Source organism: Pseudopipra pipra, chromosome 14 (genome assembly GCF_036250125.1).
Source record: "Pseudopipra pipra isolate bDixPip1 chromosome 14, bDixPip1.hap1, whole genome shotgun sequence".
Classification (NCBI taxonomy): Eukaryota; Metazoa; Chordata; class Aves; order Passeriformes; family Pipridae; genus Pseudopipra; species Pseudopipra pipra.
The window spans coordinates 11,072,377-11,092,908 of NC_087562.1; the positions used below are offsets into that span (position 1 = coordinate 11,072,377).

The window sequence follows — 20,532 nt, forward strand, 5'->3', positions numbered from 1 at the left end:
ATAGGGACTTTCTGAGTGTGTCAGTGAAGCCTGCAACAGTTTCTTCTCAGTCTAACCAATGATATAACTCTTGCTATTGCAAATATTGCAATTAATTTTGCTATGCTATTGAATATTGAAAATTAATTCCCAGAGTGGTCTTATTCATTTGCTCCTTGGCTAAAATACATTTCCTATCATCAACTAGTTTATAGTATAGTGAGGTTCTAAAGGGTTTTCCGTCTTCTGAAAAAGTAGAGCATAGTTAGCACTAATGAAAGGGCAATGAATAATACTCTATGTCATAACTTTCTAACTTTAAGAATTCCACTGGGGTCACTGGGTTGAATTAGAGACCCTTTAATCATTAGTACTGTTCTGTGAATGGTCTACTTTACTCTGATATTTTACTAGACGTCACTACTTAACACACTTGTGGCTCCGTGGAAGAAAAAACAAAAGGCTTAGTATGCCTCGAGGTCCCTGTAGTTTGAGGATCATTATAATTCTACTGAGTCAAATCTTGAGGTCCCTGTTTAGTTACACCATGCTAAATCCTCCTGAAGTCAACTGGAATTTGTCTAAGCAAAACCATGCTAAGAATCGCAAGATTTGACTCTTTAAGAATAACTAAAAGTTTCTCTTTCCCAGGTGGAGGAAGAATTAGTTGCAGTTGAGATTCATACTCAGAGTAATCTAACTTGATTGTAATTTTGTTACTCCTGTGCCCAAGCAGTACAGTCATGAATCCCATTGTACACAGAGTCAGTTACTGACATTTAGAATTCTTTTGTCACGTTTGCTCTCCTGTGAAAACCTTGGTTTTGTGGGGTATGTAATCGCCTGTAACTAAAAAGGGCTTGCTTTAAACTCTAACAAATGTTGCATATGTGAAAGCAGTACTGCACAAGAGTGACGGTGTTACCAACACAAGTCCTTCATCTCCATAACTGGGACACAAGTGGACCTCTGTAATCTGCTGTGAAAGCAAGGGCTTCTTCCCCCAGCCACTTGTTCAGACCTGCTGAACTCGTGACATTTCTAAGGCCTCGTTTTGTTCTTAAGAGCTTAATGATGGAGGCACCATTTCACAAGATAAATGGATAGATTTCTCGTAAACAGTGATATTCCAAATAAAATATTTGCCGATGAAGTTTTAAAAGGGTACTTGAGTCTATGCCAAGCTAAGGAGAAAATAAAATTGGTATTACAATTTCAAATTTCTTAATATGCATCAGAGAGTTTTTACAAGTTTTCACAGTCTAGGTGAGGCTTATGCCCCAAGGAGCCTTGCTTCATCTAAATCACTTTCTTCCCCTCTTTCTCCTCCCCAAAACAAGAGGCAATCTTCAAAGGAACAAATATGTCATTTTAAATACACAACAGAAAAAATGGGCTAAATAAATTATTAAAATACGTAAAAAAGAGATTCACAGAAGAAGCATGTTATTAACTATTTGACAAGTGATTGATGCTGTTGCAATGGCTGCATTTCACAATGCAAGTGTTTCCTCTGCTAGGCAGATAAATAGTTGAAATAACGGGAGAAATGACTTTGCAATCATCCAAAGAACGATTTGGCTTTAAATGGTTCATTTAATGGGATTGTGTTGGCTGTGCTGTGTAGTTGTTTCATACCAGAACTTCACCACATCCATGTGCTTTGCAATTCCTTCTAAAAATGAGCTCCAAGCCTGACCCTCCTCTCCCGGTCCCAATTCCCTGCAGAAGTGTTACTACATATGCTTTGAATCTTTTTTTCAGATGAGCTCCCAAGTCTAACTCCTTCCTCCCTGTGCTTGAAATGTATGGATTTGAAAGCACAGATGTGGCCTTGAAGTTTTTGGACCAGGCCCATCCGGGTCAAACCCTACATAGTTTGACTAGTAGTTTCTTGACTAAAATTCTCAGAAGTGTTCATTTTTTCTTGTTCTGAGTCTACTATGCACTCCCTTTTATCTCTCCTAGTTGAACTACAAGGATCTCAAGGGAGATGTGATTTTCATAAACAGAAAAATAATGACCAGACAGAAGAAGGAAGCAAATTTTTAATGACTGTGAGAATTGTCTTTATGAAGCAGTAAGTTTCCTTTTAGTTTATGCTATATGTAAAAAATATACCATTCATAAATTGGAGAAGAAGGGGAGATTCTTTGTAGATCTAATCTGCTTAACTAATAATTAAAAAAAGCTGAGAGAGACTTTGTCCTGTTGCTGCCAGCATTTTAAGTCACTGAGAAAGGGTTCCGGACCTGACCCTGAAAACTGCATTTTGGCGTTAACAGTGACTTCATTAGGATCACTTGTGTGCGAAGGGATGCCCGTGAAAAACAGTTTGCAGGACTAAGTCAATAGACTTTTCCAACTGCTTTTCCAGACATGCTGGCTTCCTTCGCAATCCAGATACCGCCAAGTAGGGACACGAGGGGTTCAGCCCCGCGCCCGAGCACAGAGGAGGCAGCGTGCGGACATCCCGGGGCGCGCTGCGCGCTGTCCGGATCCCTCGGCATCCCTGGCGAGGAGGCTCGGCCGGGAGGCGACCCCGCGGCCCGTGCGGGGACGCTGGTTTCGGGCGGGCGGGGGCGGCGGGACCCGCGGGGGCCGAGCAGCCCCCAGAGCGGCCCCGCAGGGAGCGAGCGCTGCCCGCGGGCCCCGCGCACCCGCGGAGGGCGGTGCTGCCCGGCGGGCGGGAGGGCGGGGGCAGCTCCGCGCATTGTCCGCCCGGGGCTGCGCGGGGCGCGGAGCGGGGCCGGCCCCGCCGCCCGTGCCTGGCTGGAAGTGAAACGCGCCCCTGCTGCTCCTTTTTCTTTTTTTTTTCTTTTTTTTTTCTTTCTTCTTATTTTTTTTTTTTTTTCCTTTCTTCCTTTTTGAGCCTCCAAAAGGCTCACTCGCCCCTTTCATCTGCCGCCGCGGCCCAATGGGAAGGCGGAGGCTGCCTGCAAGTGGTCTAATCTCAATGAGGTGTCAATCATGTTCCCCGGTGGGTGAAGTAAGGTCTTTTGTAACCGCCTCTGTCTTTGGGAAAGAGAGGAGAGAGGAGGAAGGCTGGGGCGGAGAGGGGGACGCCGGACCGTGCTGCAGGAGAGGAGCTGAGATTTGAGCTCGCTTGTGCTTAGCAGGGAGAAGCGGAGCACATGGATTTCTAAACACGCTGGGATTTTATATATCTACAAAAATAACAACAAGCCAACCTGACCCTACTGAACACAGTCAAATGAATCGTAATTGCAGATCAATGCAGAGAGATGGGGAAACTTCACTCGAAACATGGTTAGTTCCTTTCACTTGCTACTTCCTTAGCCCCTTCCCCTTATTCGGATTTTTACTCGGTTTGTTGCTGTGATTTTATACTGGTATCTAACGATCTTCCTTTATTATTTCCCTCACACACTTTCCTCCGGATCTGCCTAGCTGCCGTTTGTAAACCCAGAGAAAGTCCAGAAGGTAGGGATGGCTCCTTACTGCTAGTAACTTTGAACGCCTTCCCCCGGTCCGCCCGGCTGCCCCCGGCCCCCTGCCCTCCTCTTCCCTCAACTTTCCGCCGCGGTTTGCGCTCTCCGTGCCCGCCCCGGCTCCGGCTCCAGCCCCGGCTCCAGCCTCAGCCCGGCCGGGAGCGGGGATTGCCGCGGGGGCCGGGCGGGCTCTGCGGGCGCTCAGCGGCGGCATTGTCTCTTTTCTAGGTGATAGTTTTGCGGTGAACGCCTCTCTGGCTCGCAAAGGGCTGGAGGACTGGATGGTGAAGCAGAAATACTCCGGGGGCAGCAGCAGCGGCGGCAGCAGCTCGGGACTCCAGCAAGGCTGCCAGCACCGGGCCGTTTGCAGGCTCTCCAGCGCCAGGGTATGTCAGCTTCCTCGTTGCCCCCCCCGCCCCTTCCTTTTGAAATAGTGAAAAGCAAAAGCTCTTTCTACATCCCTCTTTCCCTCCCAAGGGGCGGTTGTGCAAATGAAGGTTTTCTTTGCCCTAATGTTGCTCCAAGGGGCTGCCCCGTGGGTGGTTTCCTTCTGTCCTTTGATGAAGTTGGGAGCTGCAGAGCAAACTTGGTGAGGGTACAAAAGCCTGAGGAGTAAGGGAACCTGACTGCTGGTGTCTGGGCAGTACGATTAAAACAAAACCCTTTACAAACAGGAACAAACAGAGAATCTCTGGGAAAAGCCCCGCAGCCAGCCAGTGTGTGCAAGCTTGTGAAGTCAGATTAGTGCACAAGTTTGCCTGTGACATTTTGTCAGGAAAGGAGAAGTCCCTGAAGAGTGTATAGTTATTTATTTGCTCTTTGCTAATAATGTGTGGCTGACTTTCTCCATAAGAGTTACTGTATATGTCACTTGTCCTGGATGTTACCACATTGGTCACTTTCCACCCCTTCTCTTTCCTTCAACTCTCCATGTAAACCAGGGCTGGAAGAAATATTTTAGTTGCCTTTTTCTTTTATTTATCCTGAATGTTGTCTCTTTAAACAAAAAGGCACGATGGGAGGTAAACAGACTTAACAATTCTTAGATATGGTCCTCAAAGTGTTTCAGGGTATGATCCAGAGCTTATTGATGTTTACTGAAAGACTCCCATTGACTTTGGATCAAGCCCTGAAAGCTTCATCACTGGAAAGGTAACCTGAGAGATGGGGAGATTGGAATCTGTGCTTCCCAGCAAGCAATGTGGCTCTGAAAGCACAAGCAGAGCAGGGCCACCAAACCTCCTGCAGTCTCTTTGCTTTGTCAGCTACCAGTTGTATTGTCAGAAGCTTGGACTTCTTGTGTCTCAGGAAAAATTAACTCACAAGTGGAGAATACCACATTTCAGGTGGGATGTTAAAGTGAGTAGAAGATGTGTAGTATGGTAAAAGCTAATGATGACTTTTTAGGTTCCACCAGTATTGTATTTCAAGGAGGATAAATTGTGAGAGTTCCTAGAAGCAGGGCAAAGGGAGTGTTTGTAATTGATAAGCATAATCACTATTGGCTTGCAGGTATGGTTGGTTGAAGTGATTTTTATTGTGCTTTACTTGGAAACAATTATGTCCAAATAAAGAAGTTCTCATTTCTAATAGAACATACATGTATGATACAGATGCAGAGTAGAAACACATGCTTTTAATTATTTTTCAATTATTTTTCAATTATCACAGTTTTTGTAAGTCAAGCTTTTTAGATGTGTTCTACCTTTCACATGTATATTTTCTAGAAAAGAAGCTCAACTTGCCAAACTAAAACCATAGGTTTAAAATACAAGAGTTAAAGGTAAAAAACTCTGACTTTAGTTTGCGAAATATATTTTCTTCCACAAAGATAATTTGCTTTCTGAAAATAAGGAGAAAATATCTTTTGTCAAAGATACTTTCTATTCATGACACTCTTCAGTTGTCAGCTTCACGAGGTCTGCTCAGCTGGAACGACAGTAGAAAGTATTTTTCTTCTTACTCAAGAGGAAGTCTTCCTCATGATGGCTCAGCAATTAGCAAAGCCATTAACTGAATATTAGTCTGCAGTTTTAGTGTGTTATAAAACTGTAAATAGGTTTAAGTGTTTTTAACAGCACTGATCCCATGAGGCTTTTTACTGTCATCCTTATAGAGCTGTTTCTGAATGTTCAAAAATATTTGCCATTTATTGCCTAATGTATTTGGTAGTATCTATATGCATATATAGCCAGCTAATTTATGTAGTTTAATTGTCATCCTGTCACAGGCACACTGGGACAGCTACATTAAAGTTCCTTTAAAATATGAACTTTTGGAATATGTAAGGATGCATTTCTAATCCTACATTGGAACCAGATGTGCCATATGTACAGTCATTTTGACAAGGATTATGAAGTCACAGCTATTGACTCCATAACTGAGATTGCATGATTGCTTCTCTTCTGAGATCTCTTTGATCTCTTGTATAATTATACCAAATTACAAAGTGAATTGTAGCCTAACCTCTTGGTTCTTCATTCACCTCAAGATGTTGAAACAGTAGTTGCTTCTACTAATGGTTTACTCACTGGGGATTGTGTGGGACAGTTGTGTAGTCTCAACATCAACCAAAATTCATCATAAAATATTCATCTTAAAATAAACTTAAAAGGCTCTGTGAAATGTTACAGTTTCATTGTGTCACAGCTGAAACTTTGGCTTCTCAGTAAAACATTCCTTTGCCCCCAAATATGTCCTAGTTGCTGCATTTGTGACTTATGGCAGAAAAAGTTAGATCAAACACTGATGAAAACATCTGCATTCACAGAAACATCCAGCTGAATTAAAAAAAAATTCCTAGAAATAATTTTCCTGCTAGGAATCCTTACCTAGAGCTTTGTTCATGGTGGTTTTTTTAGGAAGTAGGGCATATTTGGTGAAATCCAGTTCCCTCCGAAGACCTGTTGATGGGAGTGGAGAGCACTTAGTGTCTTCCAAGTCTGAAACTTCAAAGATTTGAATAATTTTTGTCAAAACTTGGGTGTGGTAGTGCAATTTGACATATATTACTCTATGTAAGCCAAAAATTCTGTCTAGGTTGTAATTGGAAGGCCTGAAGAGCAGAGGCACTGAGTTGTTTTGGTGAAGTTAGTTGTACAGGGGAGATGACACTGAAGTTCAGGGGATTCATGTAGCATTTTACAAGAGGAATGAGTGACTAATACAGGAAAACAATAAAGTTTCGTTTGTAGTCCTCTCTAGAACAGTTGAATTTAAAGTAGTTGTGGAGGGGAGGTCTTTACATCAGTTCACTCAAGAGGTGTTTGGCTCAAGCAGAGCTCAATTATACAACACCTTTTCTCCTTCTGAACGGAAGTTTTGAGAGTTTCTTGGCTAGAGCAGACTTCCCTCAGCTGATGTGTTGTCTATGTTGTGTCCTCTCCATCTGTGTCTCCCTCCTCCAATTCACTGAAAGAACAGTCATTAGTGTCCAGCTACTACCAAACGCACCAGCCATCTGAGGAGGATCTCCCGGTAAACTGTTGGGTGAAGGCATGAGCCAGAGGAAGGGGAGCGTGTCCCAGACATGCACTCGAGGTGTGTGTGAAGCTGCCGGTGCTGGGCCGGGAGCTCTGATCTCATTAAACCATTGCCACCCGCCCAGCAGGGGCTGCTCTGCTCTAAACGTTTTAATGACTCTGGAGGCTGAGGGCTGGGCTGCAGCCTTCCACATCATGTAGGATTAAATAAAAAAGGAATTCTGTTCCATCCATGAAAAGTATGAGGTCCAGAGTCAACTTCTAGTTCAAAGCTAATTGAAACCACTGAGGCTGTAAATCTGTTAGAGCAACTGAACACACGTCTTTTGCTGCTTCATGACAGAGCTACCTTGTACCCAGAACGGTTTTCTGATGCTGTATAATTCTTAAGCTTAAATTTACTCAGTGTGTTTACTTTTGCAAACTATTTTTGGAGATGCACATTGTTTGCAAATATTCAAGTATTTATTTATTTAACTGAGAAGTAGTTTAGTGCTAGAGGGACAAATTTTAAATATGACATTCGCTTAGTTCAATTTACTTTTATCTTCAAAGCCATAAGAAATTTTACTGGTTTCTTGTGCGTCTCATTCAGATCTGTGCTTGTGAATGGAAAAAATATTGTGTTTTTAATTAATACTTAAACCAACTCTCAGTGAGTCCCATTGAAGGTGATCACTTTAGGTAAAATAGGAAAGACTTTAGCTTACCACTTCTGCTGAGCTCTTTGGTGCTAGTGATCCTCTTGTTCAACCCTAATTGATATTAATTAGAGTTGAATATCTGGTTTGGGACTAATACAGTATGAAATACTGAGGCACATCAGTACTTCAGAGGTGGGGCTTGTTCTCCATTTGTTCTGTGCCTGTAACTGCCAGTGACATTAATGGGCATTCCTTGCATGGCTGAGAGGAGACAACACCAGTGTCAACTTCACTGCTCCTCTAGTATGATCAATCTTAAATTAAAAAAAAAATCCTTCCCAGTCCCCCACTGCTAAATAGCATATGTGTGTGTGTGCATATTAAAAATACATCGCCTTCTGGAAGACACAGCTGGGGAGGTCATTCATCCAAAATGAAAATAAGAAACAGAAAAGAAACTTCTTTAGTGGTATGTGCATACTATGGCTTAAAGGCTGTTGAAATGGAAGATGTAATTGTAGCACTATTTTGGGGTGATTTCAGGGATGGAATGACATTTGAAAGATTGCCTTCGTACTGATATGGTGACAAGAGCAATGAAAATTTCCTTGGATGCTATCTTGTGTGACTGCTTGAAGTGATCTTTTTAACTGAAATATTTTCAAGTCCATTAATGTCAGTATTGTATAGATAATTATTTTTATTGACTCTGAGGATTAAAATAAACAACAGACTCAGCAGTGACAGATACTGGTATGACTAAAAAGTATTTTAATACACACAGATATTCTGTGTGGTGTTCAAAACAAAATTGCCAAACTTTGTATTGATAGAGAGAAAAGTAGAATCTTATTTAGTGTTGAAATTTGGTGCCAACAAACCAAGATAATTTAATTAGTGGTGCACACAGTATATCTTGACAGCTCTGGTTTGGGAAAATTATAATATGAATATTAACAATCAAAGAGTCTCTGAAAGTATTAGTGCCATGGTGATGAGATTAGTGAATTGGCCAATACTGTAGCAGAAAGCTGGATTCCAAGGGAATCATCCTTGAATGATACCAGTTGGTGCAATTAAAAGCCACAATTCAGTTGCCATATGGAAAGTGTTAGGCATCCTTACATGGTTTCAAAGCTATGTGCCAGAGGTTAAATTGACATATGAAGAAAAGCATAAATTAAATATTTTGTGTTATGACATTAAAAGTTGACTTTGCTTGAGCCATATGGAGGAGGTGGATGGAAGACAGTCTGTATTTCATCAGGGCTCGTTTTATAGGTCTTTCAGATTTACTGTGGTGCACTTTTAATTTGGCATGTTGATTGGAAAGCTGAATGGCCCGTGAAGTTTCTGCAAACAGTCTCATTAAAGTAACTTTTTTTGATCTCTAACAACCCTCTCTATCCCACCTCCTCTAAAGTGGAGTTAGTTTGGTGTTTGCAAGAAGAAAGCATATTCTGTGTAGTAGCTGGATGAAGTCCTCATCTATGTCTCTTGGGCTCCCAATAGTCCCTGTTGGCTTAGTGAAACCTTAATTCTTTTGGATAAGAAGGCCTTGGTTATGGAGTACACTTTCTTCTGTAAATTGGGATGAAAAGTAACAACAATATGGTATATTCTTTAATGTCTTAAATGTAAATAATGTAGTCCAGACTTCACACTAAAACTTTAGTTAAAACAAAAATGGGGCATTTGCAACACATGATTGTCGACATATGGGAATGTTCTTTTCAGCAGCATTCATTAATAGAAGGGTTTTCTGTAGGTTTTGAGATCTGTAATAAGACCCAGGAGGAGCTCGGTAAGTGGCTATTTGTAGGCACCCTTCAGAAGAAGAAGATCTTAGTTGACTTTTATGATTTCTTTTGAGTTGGGTTATGAACAGAGGAAAGAGAAGTCTCTTGAGTACTGAAACTTTGTAGGAGTTAGTTTTTCCAAAGCTGGGGAAATAATTGTTCGGTGATGATATTTAAATCAAAATGGAACGTTGTTCCCAGTGCTGCAGATGTTGGCCTTTATAAAAATCCTTGCAGATGGATTTTGCATCGTGAATGTCAGCATCAAAACTGGTTGGAAAGTAAATGGTAGATGTTCACATGTACAGAATACTTCAAGTATTATTTTTTTTTTTTTTGTAATGGAACTACTTTTCTGGTTGATATACTTGTTACTCTAAATACTTGTGAGTTCTCAAACTATGTGATATTTATGGATATCTTTTCATGGAAAGCGAGGCATAGTTTTAGCTAAAAAAATAATGTGAAGAAATGGTCAAATATACTTTCTCTGTGAATTTATTTAGTCATATCTGCCAACATTGGCAGCAAAACTAAGCTTGTATTTACTCCTACAGATTAACTACAGCTATGGGAGACTAAGTTGGCCTGTATTCCGTTCAAGAATTATTAACCAAGTTCCAAATGCAAAATCTTCATTGTGTCTGATTTCTGAGCCAGCAAAGCATGTTTGTATTGCAGTATCTCATGACATTTGTCTTGTGGTGGTGGAACGCCAGTGGTGTTGGCTGTGCTGAAAGGGCTGTGCATTTAGTGTAAGCTAAGAGAAAAGGGAAATGATCTGTGCATGTTCAACTACTGCTCTCCTGGTCTCTCTGCAAGGGGTGCAGTTGTACAGTACGTTCACTCTTTGTAAGCTTCTGGATTTATTGTCAGAAGAGCAATATGGCATATAAATTGTCTTCTAATTTGAAGATGACACTTCTGAACATGTGAGACATCCTTTTTTGAGCTGGAAAAGTCCTGTACAGTTAGTGTCTTCCAAACAGACTGCTGTCATGTAACCACATGTACACTGTTTAATAAGGACTGATCCGTTGGCTTGCTATGGGAGTGGGCATTCCAACAGGCTTATATCTGCAAAGAAGTGTTCAGCTAGATTGCTTAATCCCTGTAAGTTTGTGTCTCACATGAGCTGATGGGTGCCTATCATATGTCAGAAATACTTCTGGTTTAGTCATACAGAATCCAGTTTGAGGAAGGGAGTACTGCAGTCTCTTGTTGGGAGGTCCTATAACACTTGTGAAATTGAGTAGCACTGGCTTCATTTGTGTTTGTCAGAGTAAGTAGAAATGAGACAAGGAAGGCCAAGGCCCATCTGGAATTAAATCTGGCCAAGGCTGTCAAGGAAAATGAGAAGGGCTTCTTCAAATATACCAGTAACAAAAGGTTAACTAAGGATAATGTGGGCCCATTACTAAATGGAGGAGGGACCTTGGTAACAGAGGATGCAGAGAAGGCAGAGCTACCAAATGCCTTCTTTGCATTGGCCTACATTGATAAGACCAGCCCTCAGGAATCTCTGACCCAGGAGAACAGGGTGAAAGAATATTGAAAGGAAGACTTTCCCTGGGAGGAGTAGCCAATACCTCAGAGTGCTGTGCAGCCCTTCAGAAGGACCTTGACAGGTTGGAGAGATGGGCAGAGAAGAACTATCTGAAGTTCAGCACAGGCAAGGCATAGTCCTGCACCTGGGGAGGAACAACTTCATGCACCAGGACAGAGTGGGGCTGTCCTGCTGGAGAGCAGCTCTGCCGAGAAGGGCCTGGGGGTCCTGGTGGACAACAAGCTGTCCCTGATCCAGCAGTGTGTCCTGGGGCACAAGAAGCTCGATGAGATCCTGGGATGCATTAGGAAGAGTGTTGCCAGCAGGTTGAGGGATGTGATCCTGCCCCTAAGCCCTGGTGAGACACATCTGAAGTGCTCTGTCCAGTTCTGAGCTCCTTAGGACAGGAGAGACATGGAGCTCCTGGATTCCAGTGGAGGCTGCAAGGATGATCAAGGGACCTGAGCACCTCTCTTATGAGGAAAGACTGAGAGAGTTGGGCCTGTTCGGCCTTGAGAAGAGGCAGCTGAGAGGGGACCTCCTCAATGACTATCAGTATCTGAAGGGGGGGTGTTAAGAGGCTGGAGCCAGGCTTCTCTTGCTGGTGCCAAGCAATAGGACAAGAGGCAATGGGCAGAAACAGATGCACAGCAAGTTCCACCTGCACATCTTTACTGTGTAGTGACCACGAACAGATTGCCCAGAGAGGTTCTGGAGTCTCCGTCACCAGAGATATTCAAGAACCATCTGCATGCAAACCTGATCCGTGTGCTCTAGGATGACCCAGTTTAAGCAGGGACTTTGGACCAGATGACCCTGCACCACTGTGGTGTCTTCCAACTTGACCATTTTGCGATTCTGTGGTGTGGCCTATTGTATGTTATAGGGCAATAAACAATCCTATTGTTTTAGTCTATAAAACTTTTGGTGCAGTAAATATTTTTGCTCCTCAGATGACCAGACAGTGGCCACAGGAGACTGAAACACCATCGGTCAATGGCCAAGAAGAGCCCTGCAAAAATATGTGTAAAAGCTCCCACCACACACTAATCTCTCAGCAGGGGTAAGAAAAGACCCTGTGGTTCCCTGGTCCAAACCAAGGTCCCTGCTAAACATATATGAGAAGGAGTTGTTCTTTAAACCTGAAGCTGTTAATAAAATTTAATACTTGTGGACAAGACTTACTGGGCCAGCAGTTTTTCTACTTTTTGTCAAAGCTCTGGTAGTTTGGTAATTTTCTCCAATAACTCTTCTCAATCTGAGAATTCAGTGGAACTCTGAAGCTCATCGAGCTGACTGCGAGAGGGTGTCTTGCCTATATCTTGAAAAGGGCTATGTATTGGTCTTGTTTAAATGGGTTTGGATTTCAATGCAGGCTCAGTGGCTCTGGTCCCTTGTATAATTTGCAATGAGAAGGCATTGAGAATGTGAGATCCTCCCTTAAATGTGGGAGATCAGTTATGTTTTGAGGAAAATTTGCAGCAGAGAACTTCTAAAGTGCCTGGAATTTTCAGCCATGTATCCTCGGACTTCTAACTAACAAATGCAGGCAGTGTATGTTGCTTTAGCTCAGAGGTGGATTGGCATGTGGTCAGAACAGTCTGTACACTGTCCATCCAGAGAAATACTTTGTATTTTGTGATTAGGGTGGAATTTAATGCATTTGGGGGCATTACTGTGGCAGCTTTAAAGGGATTAAGTATATTGAGGTTCCTATTAAAGTATAACATTGTGATTCAAGATCTGTGAAAGAAAATCATGCATGGGTGTTTGATCTTGGGGTGCAGCCACACATGCTGTGAGGCATAAAATAAGGGGATAGACTCAGTAGGGAAGTGACAGAACAAAGTACTGTCTTGCAGGAGAAATGGGATTTGGGAGCAGCCTCGGATCTTTTGATCCATACTCTGATGCGAATGATGAGTGGTACAGAGGTGACAGATTTGTCTTGGGGGAGGAAGGAGAACGGTGGGTAGTGTGTCGCATTGCCCTCGGAGATAGTTTGCTGTCTGATTCCCCAAAGGTTTGACAGTGATAGATAAGGACTAAACCTCTTCTTGTCCTACCTTAAAAAATCTTTTATAGTTCCAGGACAGTCAGTTCCAAGAGTTAGGTAAAGAAGGTAGTAGCTGTAAAGCTAAGCCTTATGCGTTAAGTGCATATAAAGAACAAATGCCTTTTTGGGGGAGTGGGAATTTTCTCTGAGCATAGAGTGTCCCAGTCCTGAGCTCACAGAATAACAAGCAGTCTCTGTGTTGCGTAAGATGCTGTGGTTAAGCCTGTATCAGTGTTTCTGTAATAAACTACTCTTTTTGAAACAATAAATAATAATTTTGCTTGTGAACTTTCCAAGTCTCTCTCTGTACGTGTGTGTACACTACAGACACTCATTCCCCTGTAAAGACAGAACATCAGAGTCTAGCAAACAGAGTATCTGTCATTCCAGCTGAGCAAAGGTCTAAGGCAATAACCCAAAATATCCTGGAAGAAATTCTAAAAAGCATTGAAGAAATCAATCGTCTGATCCTAGAGGAAGGTCTTTGATGTAATCCCAGTAAGTTTATACTGGGAGCCTGCCTATTTCTTTATGGTCAGCCCTAGACTTTCTATATGAAAAGTGGATCAAATAATTTCATAAGGTCCTGCTATAAAAAAAGAGGGTTGATAATTTTCTAAAGCGTATACACTGTTTAAATGTAGATTGTGGCTTTTAGCAGAAGCCCAGGTGGGGAGGAAAGGCTTTTCAAAACAAGTACTTACAGGAAAATAAATAATACTTTGATATTTTTTCCCATGGAAAAACTGTGCCTCATTTAGCCTTCCCGAATATTTAATTTTATTTTGAGGATAAACTTCATAGGTTATCTCAGTTAAAGCCATTTTTATTTATGCAAAGCTTATGTGCAAGGTCTTGTTCCTGATGTGGATATGTATGCAAAAGTAGTTTTTTTGAATATGATAAATAAATTACATTTAAATGTATATTTTTGACTAATTCAGTGCAGTTAGGTAAGACTGTTTTTACAATTTTACAAATCTGCATTATTTCTTGGTTATGTTTTGATGCAAAATCCCTGCTCTAGTAGAGGGGAAACTTCTCATTGCTTTTAGTGCTTTTGTATTGGGTTCTCTGCCACATCAGTGAAAGATGAGGGAGGGTTCAAGTGGTGAGACTAATAGTCCTTTTATCTGGCAGCTACATTGCTGATGTAATGGCAATGTATTTTCCCCTGAAGATGCAGTTTATCTGATCATTTTATGACAGGTTCACAAAAGTTTTTCCCAGCTGTACTGCCACTTAAATTCCTATTTGTAATTAGCAATGTAATTTTGCAGATAGGTTTAAAAAGCATGTTTTGAAAGAGGCTATTCCCACAGCACTGCTTAATACCCATTAAAATGACACATTTTTATTGTATGAAGGTGGTTTTTTATCTGTTTAGGTTGATTTGTTCAAGTATTGAACCACAGTGTCATTCTTTTTTTTTTTTTATTTCTACTCTAAGGCTGTTTTCCATCATTTATTTATGACCAATAGGAAGCACACAAAATCATTAACTCTGGACTAATGCACACCATAAAGAAGTAAATGAGATCTCTTTCTACATAAGCTATTGTACAGGGCTTTACTTGGAAAGACAGTTGCTCTTGGATTAGAACATGGTGATGTGTAACAGAAAAGAATGAAAAAACCCAGCATTTGGAAAGGAAGTACTGTATTCACTGATGCTACATAGACTTCATTGGAATTTGGTCATTAGCTTTATTATGGCACTCTTCCAAATGTGTTCTTTTTTTTGTTGTTGTTGTTTGTTTGTTTGTTTGTTTTTAAATACCATTTAGAAGGAAAAAAAAGAAAATTTTTGTGAGAAATGTGTGCTGAAAGTCAAAAGTAAGGCATGTTGAAGTATCTCTGTGTCCTTGAGCATTTGCTGTTACCCAGGAGGGACCAGCTAGGCTGCAGCATGCAGATGTTGCTTGTGCTTATTCATTAAAGTACATGTACTGTTTAAATGCAGAACAAACCTCTGCTAAAACAATTTATCCTTAATCTATAACCACCTTTGATTTTCCCCATTTTGGAAAGACAGAAACCAAAGGCACTGCAGTGGGAAGCCCCCTGGATTTGCCAGTAATTGAATAACAGACAATGGGTAATGTCCTGTGGGAGAAGCAAAAAGACTGTGAGGTCCCTTGTTAGCTCTGCAACAGTAATCTGACCCTCCTCATGTGTTTCTGATGGCAACACTGACAGTCCTGTCTCCTCAAAAATGAGGGGAATTTTGCCACCACTGAGAAAAGTAGGAAAGATCGTCAAACACAGAAGAGTAGAATGGTTGGACAAGAAAAATGCTAATATTGTGCCTTTAGGGGTATGTTTTAAGAAAGGAAAAAGTCCTGGTCTACTGTATGGTCCAGCTGTCTCCTGATATCAGCAGGATCCCTGTCCAAAGACAGGGTGAGGCTTGCTCCTTCCACGGTATCAACTGACATGGGGTCTAGTCAAAATTTACTGTTATTAAATATCAATTCCAATATCCAGTACTATGAGGACTGGATAGGCAGTGCTGCCTTCAGTTAGAGGCTCTTTTCTGAGAGGCATGGCTGTCAGAGAGACATGCCAGATCAGAGGTGGATTTGCTTTAAATTGTGTTGGCACAGCTTACTGATGCCAGCGGGCTGGGTGCTAATAGCTGACGGCAGAGCTGGGTGGAGGGAGGTAACTCTGCTGGAAAAGCAGTCTTCTGATGTTCAGTCTTATCTATCTGTAAATGGGGAGGGGAAAAAAAAATGTGTTACCTGGACTTAGCTGTCCACAGCCAAGAATCTTTCTTCTCATGCCGATGGTGACTAGCAGTGTTTTGTGTCATACCTAGCTGCATGCCAAACTGTATTGTAAGCTTTGTGCAATCCTGGTTTGCAGTGTCCCTTCTTGCAGGGTGACGCTTTCCTTCTGTGTCAGCACTGCCTTGTCCGGCACCACCCTTTCTTCTGCTGACCAAGGTCTGCTTACGGCTGGGTTTCCCAAACTTCACGTGTCTGTTGGAACTGCCTGCCTGTGTTGTACACAGAAATGGTACATGCTTTGACACGCAGTTTTTTGACTATGCTGTTGATAGGACAGGTTTTTGGAGTGAGTGATCTCTGTGGAACATAAAGGGTTACGTTGTTGAAGTTACACAGGCGCCAATCCACTGGCACACCGCAGGTGATCTCGGAGTGAATGTTGTTTAAAGCGCCTGTCCCACGGTTTCACAAATGTGCTCTGACCAGAGGATGTTTTTCTAACTTCAAAGGGCTTCTCAGGCTGGCTTGGTGCCTCACAGACTGAGTCCACAATTCCTCTGCTCGTGATGTGTTCTAACCATGTGTGATTTTTTTTTTGGTGTGTGATGTTTTCTTAAAGCGGCATTGACCTGTGTTCAAGTGAAACTCGCTCTTAAGCTTGTAAACACAAACTTGTCGTGTGGGCAGTTTTCATCTTAACTTGATGTGTGTATTTTTTTTAAGAGCAAGAATAGACATCAAAGGGAGGAGTAATTTATAGGAAAAGAAGAAAAAAAAAAGAAATAAACTTATAGCAGACTTTTCAGTTGCACCATCCAGGGGCTTTTCCTTGAAGATCAAAGTGTGGGTCCTTTGCTGGCCATAAGGAGAAGAGCGTGTTTCCACCTTTGGCAATGCGAGTGGTACAGTAGGTTACTTTGTCTGAAATGTGCCTCTGCTCAAGGTGTGTGTAGAGGGGGAACATAAGGCAAAAAGGAGTGGAAAGTGAAAAGAGCTTAGGATACTTATCAGTGACCTGATCTTTTTTTTTTTTTTCCTCTGATCTTTTTTTTTCTTTTCTTCTCTCCCTCTTTAACAATGTTATACTGAAATAAACTTTTAGGAACATGTCTGTATGGTTTTTAGATATTAAAGGTTTGTTTTTCTTGTATAGTACTCTGTAGTATAGTTTTCTGAAGGGGATTACATTTGCTTTTTAATGCTGAGAATTAGAAATGGCTGATACGTTGTGGGCCAAATTCTTTTACTGTTGAAATCCATTAACTCTGTGGAGAGCAGGATTAGGCTCTGAAATATCTCCTGAGGTACACTCTGCTACAGTAGCTATGGTTGTGAATCTGGAAGATGTGTTCACTAGGTTGAACTGGTGGACACTGTTTTTTTGCAATGTTTTTTGCATTCAGTAAGACTAGAAAAAGTAGGCTAGTTTGAGGCTTTAAAGCAATAATTTTTAGTTTACTGTTATTGCTATTATGGATGGTTTTGACCATATCGCAAAAAAAACCCCAAAAAAACAACCAAACAAAAATGGAGCAAAACAAACCCTTTCTTCAAAGAAACCTTACAAGCCAGACCATAATACTCTCTGTTTGGCAAGGGATTGAGAAGTATCATCTGTCGTGGGAGTAAAACATCACTGTGAATGGCGTGCCATGAACAATATATCTCAGCTGTGCAATGAAGGTTCACACCTCTTGAGTATCAGTACTGCAAAGTAGCACTTAATAATTAATCCAGCTTTCAGATGCAGCTTGATCCCAAGGTCCTCATCCAGATGAGATCCTGAAGATGTTAGTGATGTCTAGGACCTGAGCCCTAGCAGTAAACAACCTGTGCTACCCTGCCATCCAATGGTTATCAACAGGAACCATCCCACCACGTTTATTTTGGCTGGTTTTGAAGCAGGTGGCCAGAATGAGTTCCTAGTTTCAAAGTCACAGCTGCTGCTTTGAAACTGTGTAAGAAGGGCTTTGGTTTCTTAACACAAAATAACTGAGCTGCTGTTTAGTATTAGAGCATCATTATTCTGGGAAATGCACTCTTTGTTTTAAAAATATCTTCCGTATGGAGGTTGAAAGTTTATACCTCATGATTCTAAGGTCAAAGAGCTGAAAAGGTTCCTTGTTTGACTGATGATTGTAAATACCTAAGAATTCCTCAGTGACTTGAAATGAATGGAATCTGGAGCTAGTATTAAAATTGATAGCACTATTAGAAACACAGAGCTACTGTAGGGATTTGTTGTTTGTTGATATTACATAATTTTGGGGGGGATTTTTTTGGGTAACTGTAATTTAAGATTTTATCTTCTTTAACTTGATGTCTTTGTGACAGTTATCCCCAAAATGTTACGTGTTTATCATTAAATCAATTAAAAGACCAAGTGGACTTTATACCATCACAATAATTATTCTGTGATTAAGTAGAAGGAAATGCTCTACTACAAATCCCCATTTCCTCTCCTCGTAAAATTTTATTTTAAAATGAGCCTTCTTGGGTGACTTTTTCAGTAGAGTCAGCAACAGTGTCAGCAGAATGGTGAATTTGTGTCACTGAAAGTATAAAGAGAATTCATGAAGGAGTTTGTGTTAAGCATAGTTTTCTTTTTTATAAAAAAAGATTCTATTCACTGTGGTTTTTTTCTTCTTTTGTATTCTTTGCCACCTTATGATATTATAATGTTTTTTGCCTACTTTCAAAATTTCATAGATATATATTTATAAAAAATACATGTCATGTAAGCCTTTTTCTAGTGTAAGAGAAAGTACATTTTATGCAGGGTACACAGCATGGGGTTTTCTGGGCCTTCAATCTCATTTGATCCTGTCTCACAAGAAATATATCAAACAGGAATGAGCAAAATGCAATCCCTTCAGACTGGGTGAAAATGCAGTCTTAAGAAAGAAGACAAAAGAGGGCTGGTTAGAGGAAAGGCTGGACCTTTCCTCTGAAAGGAGGCCTGAAAAAAGCAAGTGGGCAGAGAAGAGAGTGTTTCTTCAGTTTTTGTAGACAGGTTTGGTAAAGAATGGAAAGGGCAAAATTAGGGTTCATCTAGTGTGGAGGACATAGTCAAAGAAATGAATCCAACTTCCATGCACAGGATATAGCAAATCATTGACTTGGTTGTTAAGGGGAAGAGGTGAGAATGGGCTCATCTGAAGTACAGGCACCACAGATGGGATGTCTGGGCTGTGCCCTTAATCCTTTTGGCTTCAATCATAAAATAATTTTTGCTCATATTTTTATCTTGTGACAGTAATTACGAGTAGCTCAGTCTTCTGGAAGCTGCATGTTCTAGTGCAGCACTTCTTAGATTTAGACATTAGCACGTGGTGCTGGACCACCACCTATTTTATATACAGGTGTATATCACAGAATCCTTGCAAAGTTAAAGCTCTCTGTGGTTCAGGCACAGGTTTTCTGCAGTCCTTGCACCTCTGATAACAGGGTGTGTCTTTGCTAACTGGGCTGGCTGGTGTTGCCCCTCGGGTCTCTACTTAGCGGTTGGGATCTCCAGGGTAGGATGTCAGCCCTGTTGTACTTAAGGAGATAGGGTAATAGGTTAAATACGGCTTTCTTAAGCTCTGTGGATCACAAGGTAGGTAGTCTTTGAAGTCATCTGAGATTAGAAGACTGGTCTGACGGCTGGGATGTGAGGCTGGGAGGTGTTTGTGACGTGGGTGGTCAGAGATGGATAGCCATTGCTGTGGTGCTATCTGGTCTCTGAGACTCTGAATTTGTGGTTTAAGTATGAAGTCCAGAAGCCATGTATTTTAGTCCAGATCCCAGCTTCAGCAGTATATCCTTTCTAAAGTTGCTCAGATCTTCGCAGAGACCCAAAATAGCGAAACACTTGCCACTCATTTAGTCTCATTTGTCTTCTCTTAGAAACTAGTGATTTTATCCACTTTTTCCCACTTCCCCACCAGAGAAATATTTACAGTTCATGAAGAACTTCAGTTCCAGCTGTACACTTAATTAATTGCCATGTTTTTATGAATAAGCCAGGTATTTATCATGTAATTCCTGAGCAAAGTAAGAAAATAATGAAAAAAGAATGTTTGAATGGCCCTTGACATTTATATAATCTCCCCTTGCAAAATAATCCGACCTTTTAGATTGTTTCTTTTGCTCTACAGTAATCTTCCTAAAATGTTTGAGAAAGGAACACTTCTGAATTGTCCAGCTCTTGTCACAATCCAGTGGCTCAAGAAGTCTAATTCTAAAAAGTTTATATTAATCAAAGCAGTTCTAGCATATGAAGGAAAAAGACATTTTAATTCTCACTCATCCAAATGAGGGTCTGTATGAGGCTATAGAAGGTGGTGAGAGGGACATGTCTTTCTTATACGAGCTGAATCTCTTTTGTGGAGCCCTCTCCAAGGACATGTGCATTCAAGTGAGGTAGACTTCCTGCTTATTGTGTTACCTTGCTCTTGGTGATGCATATAAATTCAGTGCAAGATTAATAGGAATGTAGCAGAGCATATGGCTGGCATATGTATAAATCATAATAGGTATATAATAGAGGATGAGGAGAATGCCAGAGTTTTATCACTGTTACTGGATGAAATGGACATAACTAAAGGGGGAAGGAAAAGGTTTGTTAAAAGTTTGACTAAAGACTAGCTCTGATACACCAGCTAGATTTGAGGCTTTGCAGGGAGATGAGCTTTCTTTTTCTGGTGTTTGATTGAATAATGAAATTACCCTCTCTTGAAGGTTATTCTTCGGAGCAGCAGAGTTTGTACATGAGTGAAATGCATGTCAAAATGTTTACAAAGAACTGAAGTGGAGTGGTGAGTCAAAGCAGTAGGCTTTTCTTTGCACCGGCTTTGTAAT

The 20,532-nt window shown here is 41.2% G+C and overlaps 1 protein-coding gene across 2 annotated transcripts in view; it reads left to right on the forward strand.

Annotated features, from left to right (window-relative positions):
* The first annotated feature begins 2,925 nt into the window (after nucleotides 1-2,925).
* The window catches only part of NKD1 (NKD inhibitor of WNT signaling pathway 1), a 111,819-nt gene continuing 94,212 nt past the window's right edge, over nucleotides 2,926-20,532 (forward strand). Inside the window, exons 1-3 of one of the 2 annotated variants that reach the window (XM_064671152.1) lie at nucleotides 2,926-3,249; nucleotides 3,391-3,423; nucleotides 3,660-3,817. In XM_064671152.1, the coding sequence (XP_064527222.1) occupies nucleotides 3,225-3,249; nucleotides 3,391-3,423; nucleotides 3,660-3,817 (216 nt within the window). In that variant the 5' untranslated portion in view covers nucleotides 2,926-3,224. The remainder of the gene's footprint in view (nucleotides 3,250-3,390; nucleotides 3,424-3,659; nucleotides 3,818-20,532) is intronic. The other variant, XM_064671151.1, reaches the window with a different exon arrangement.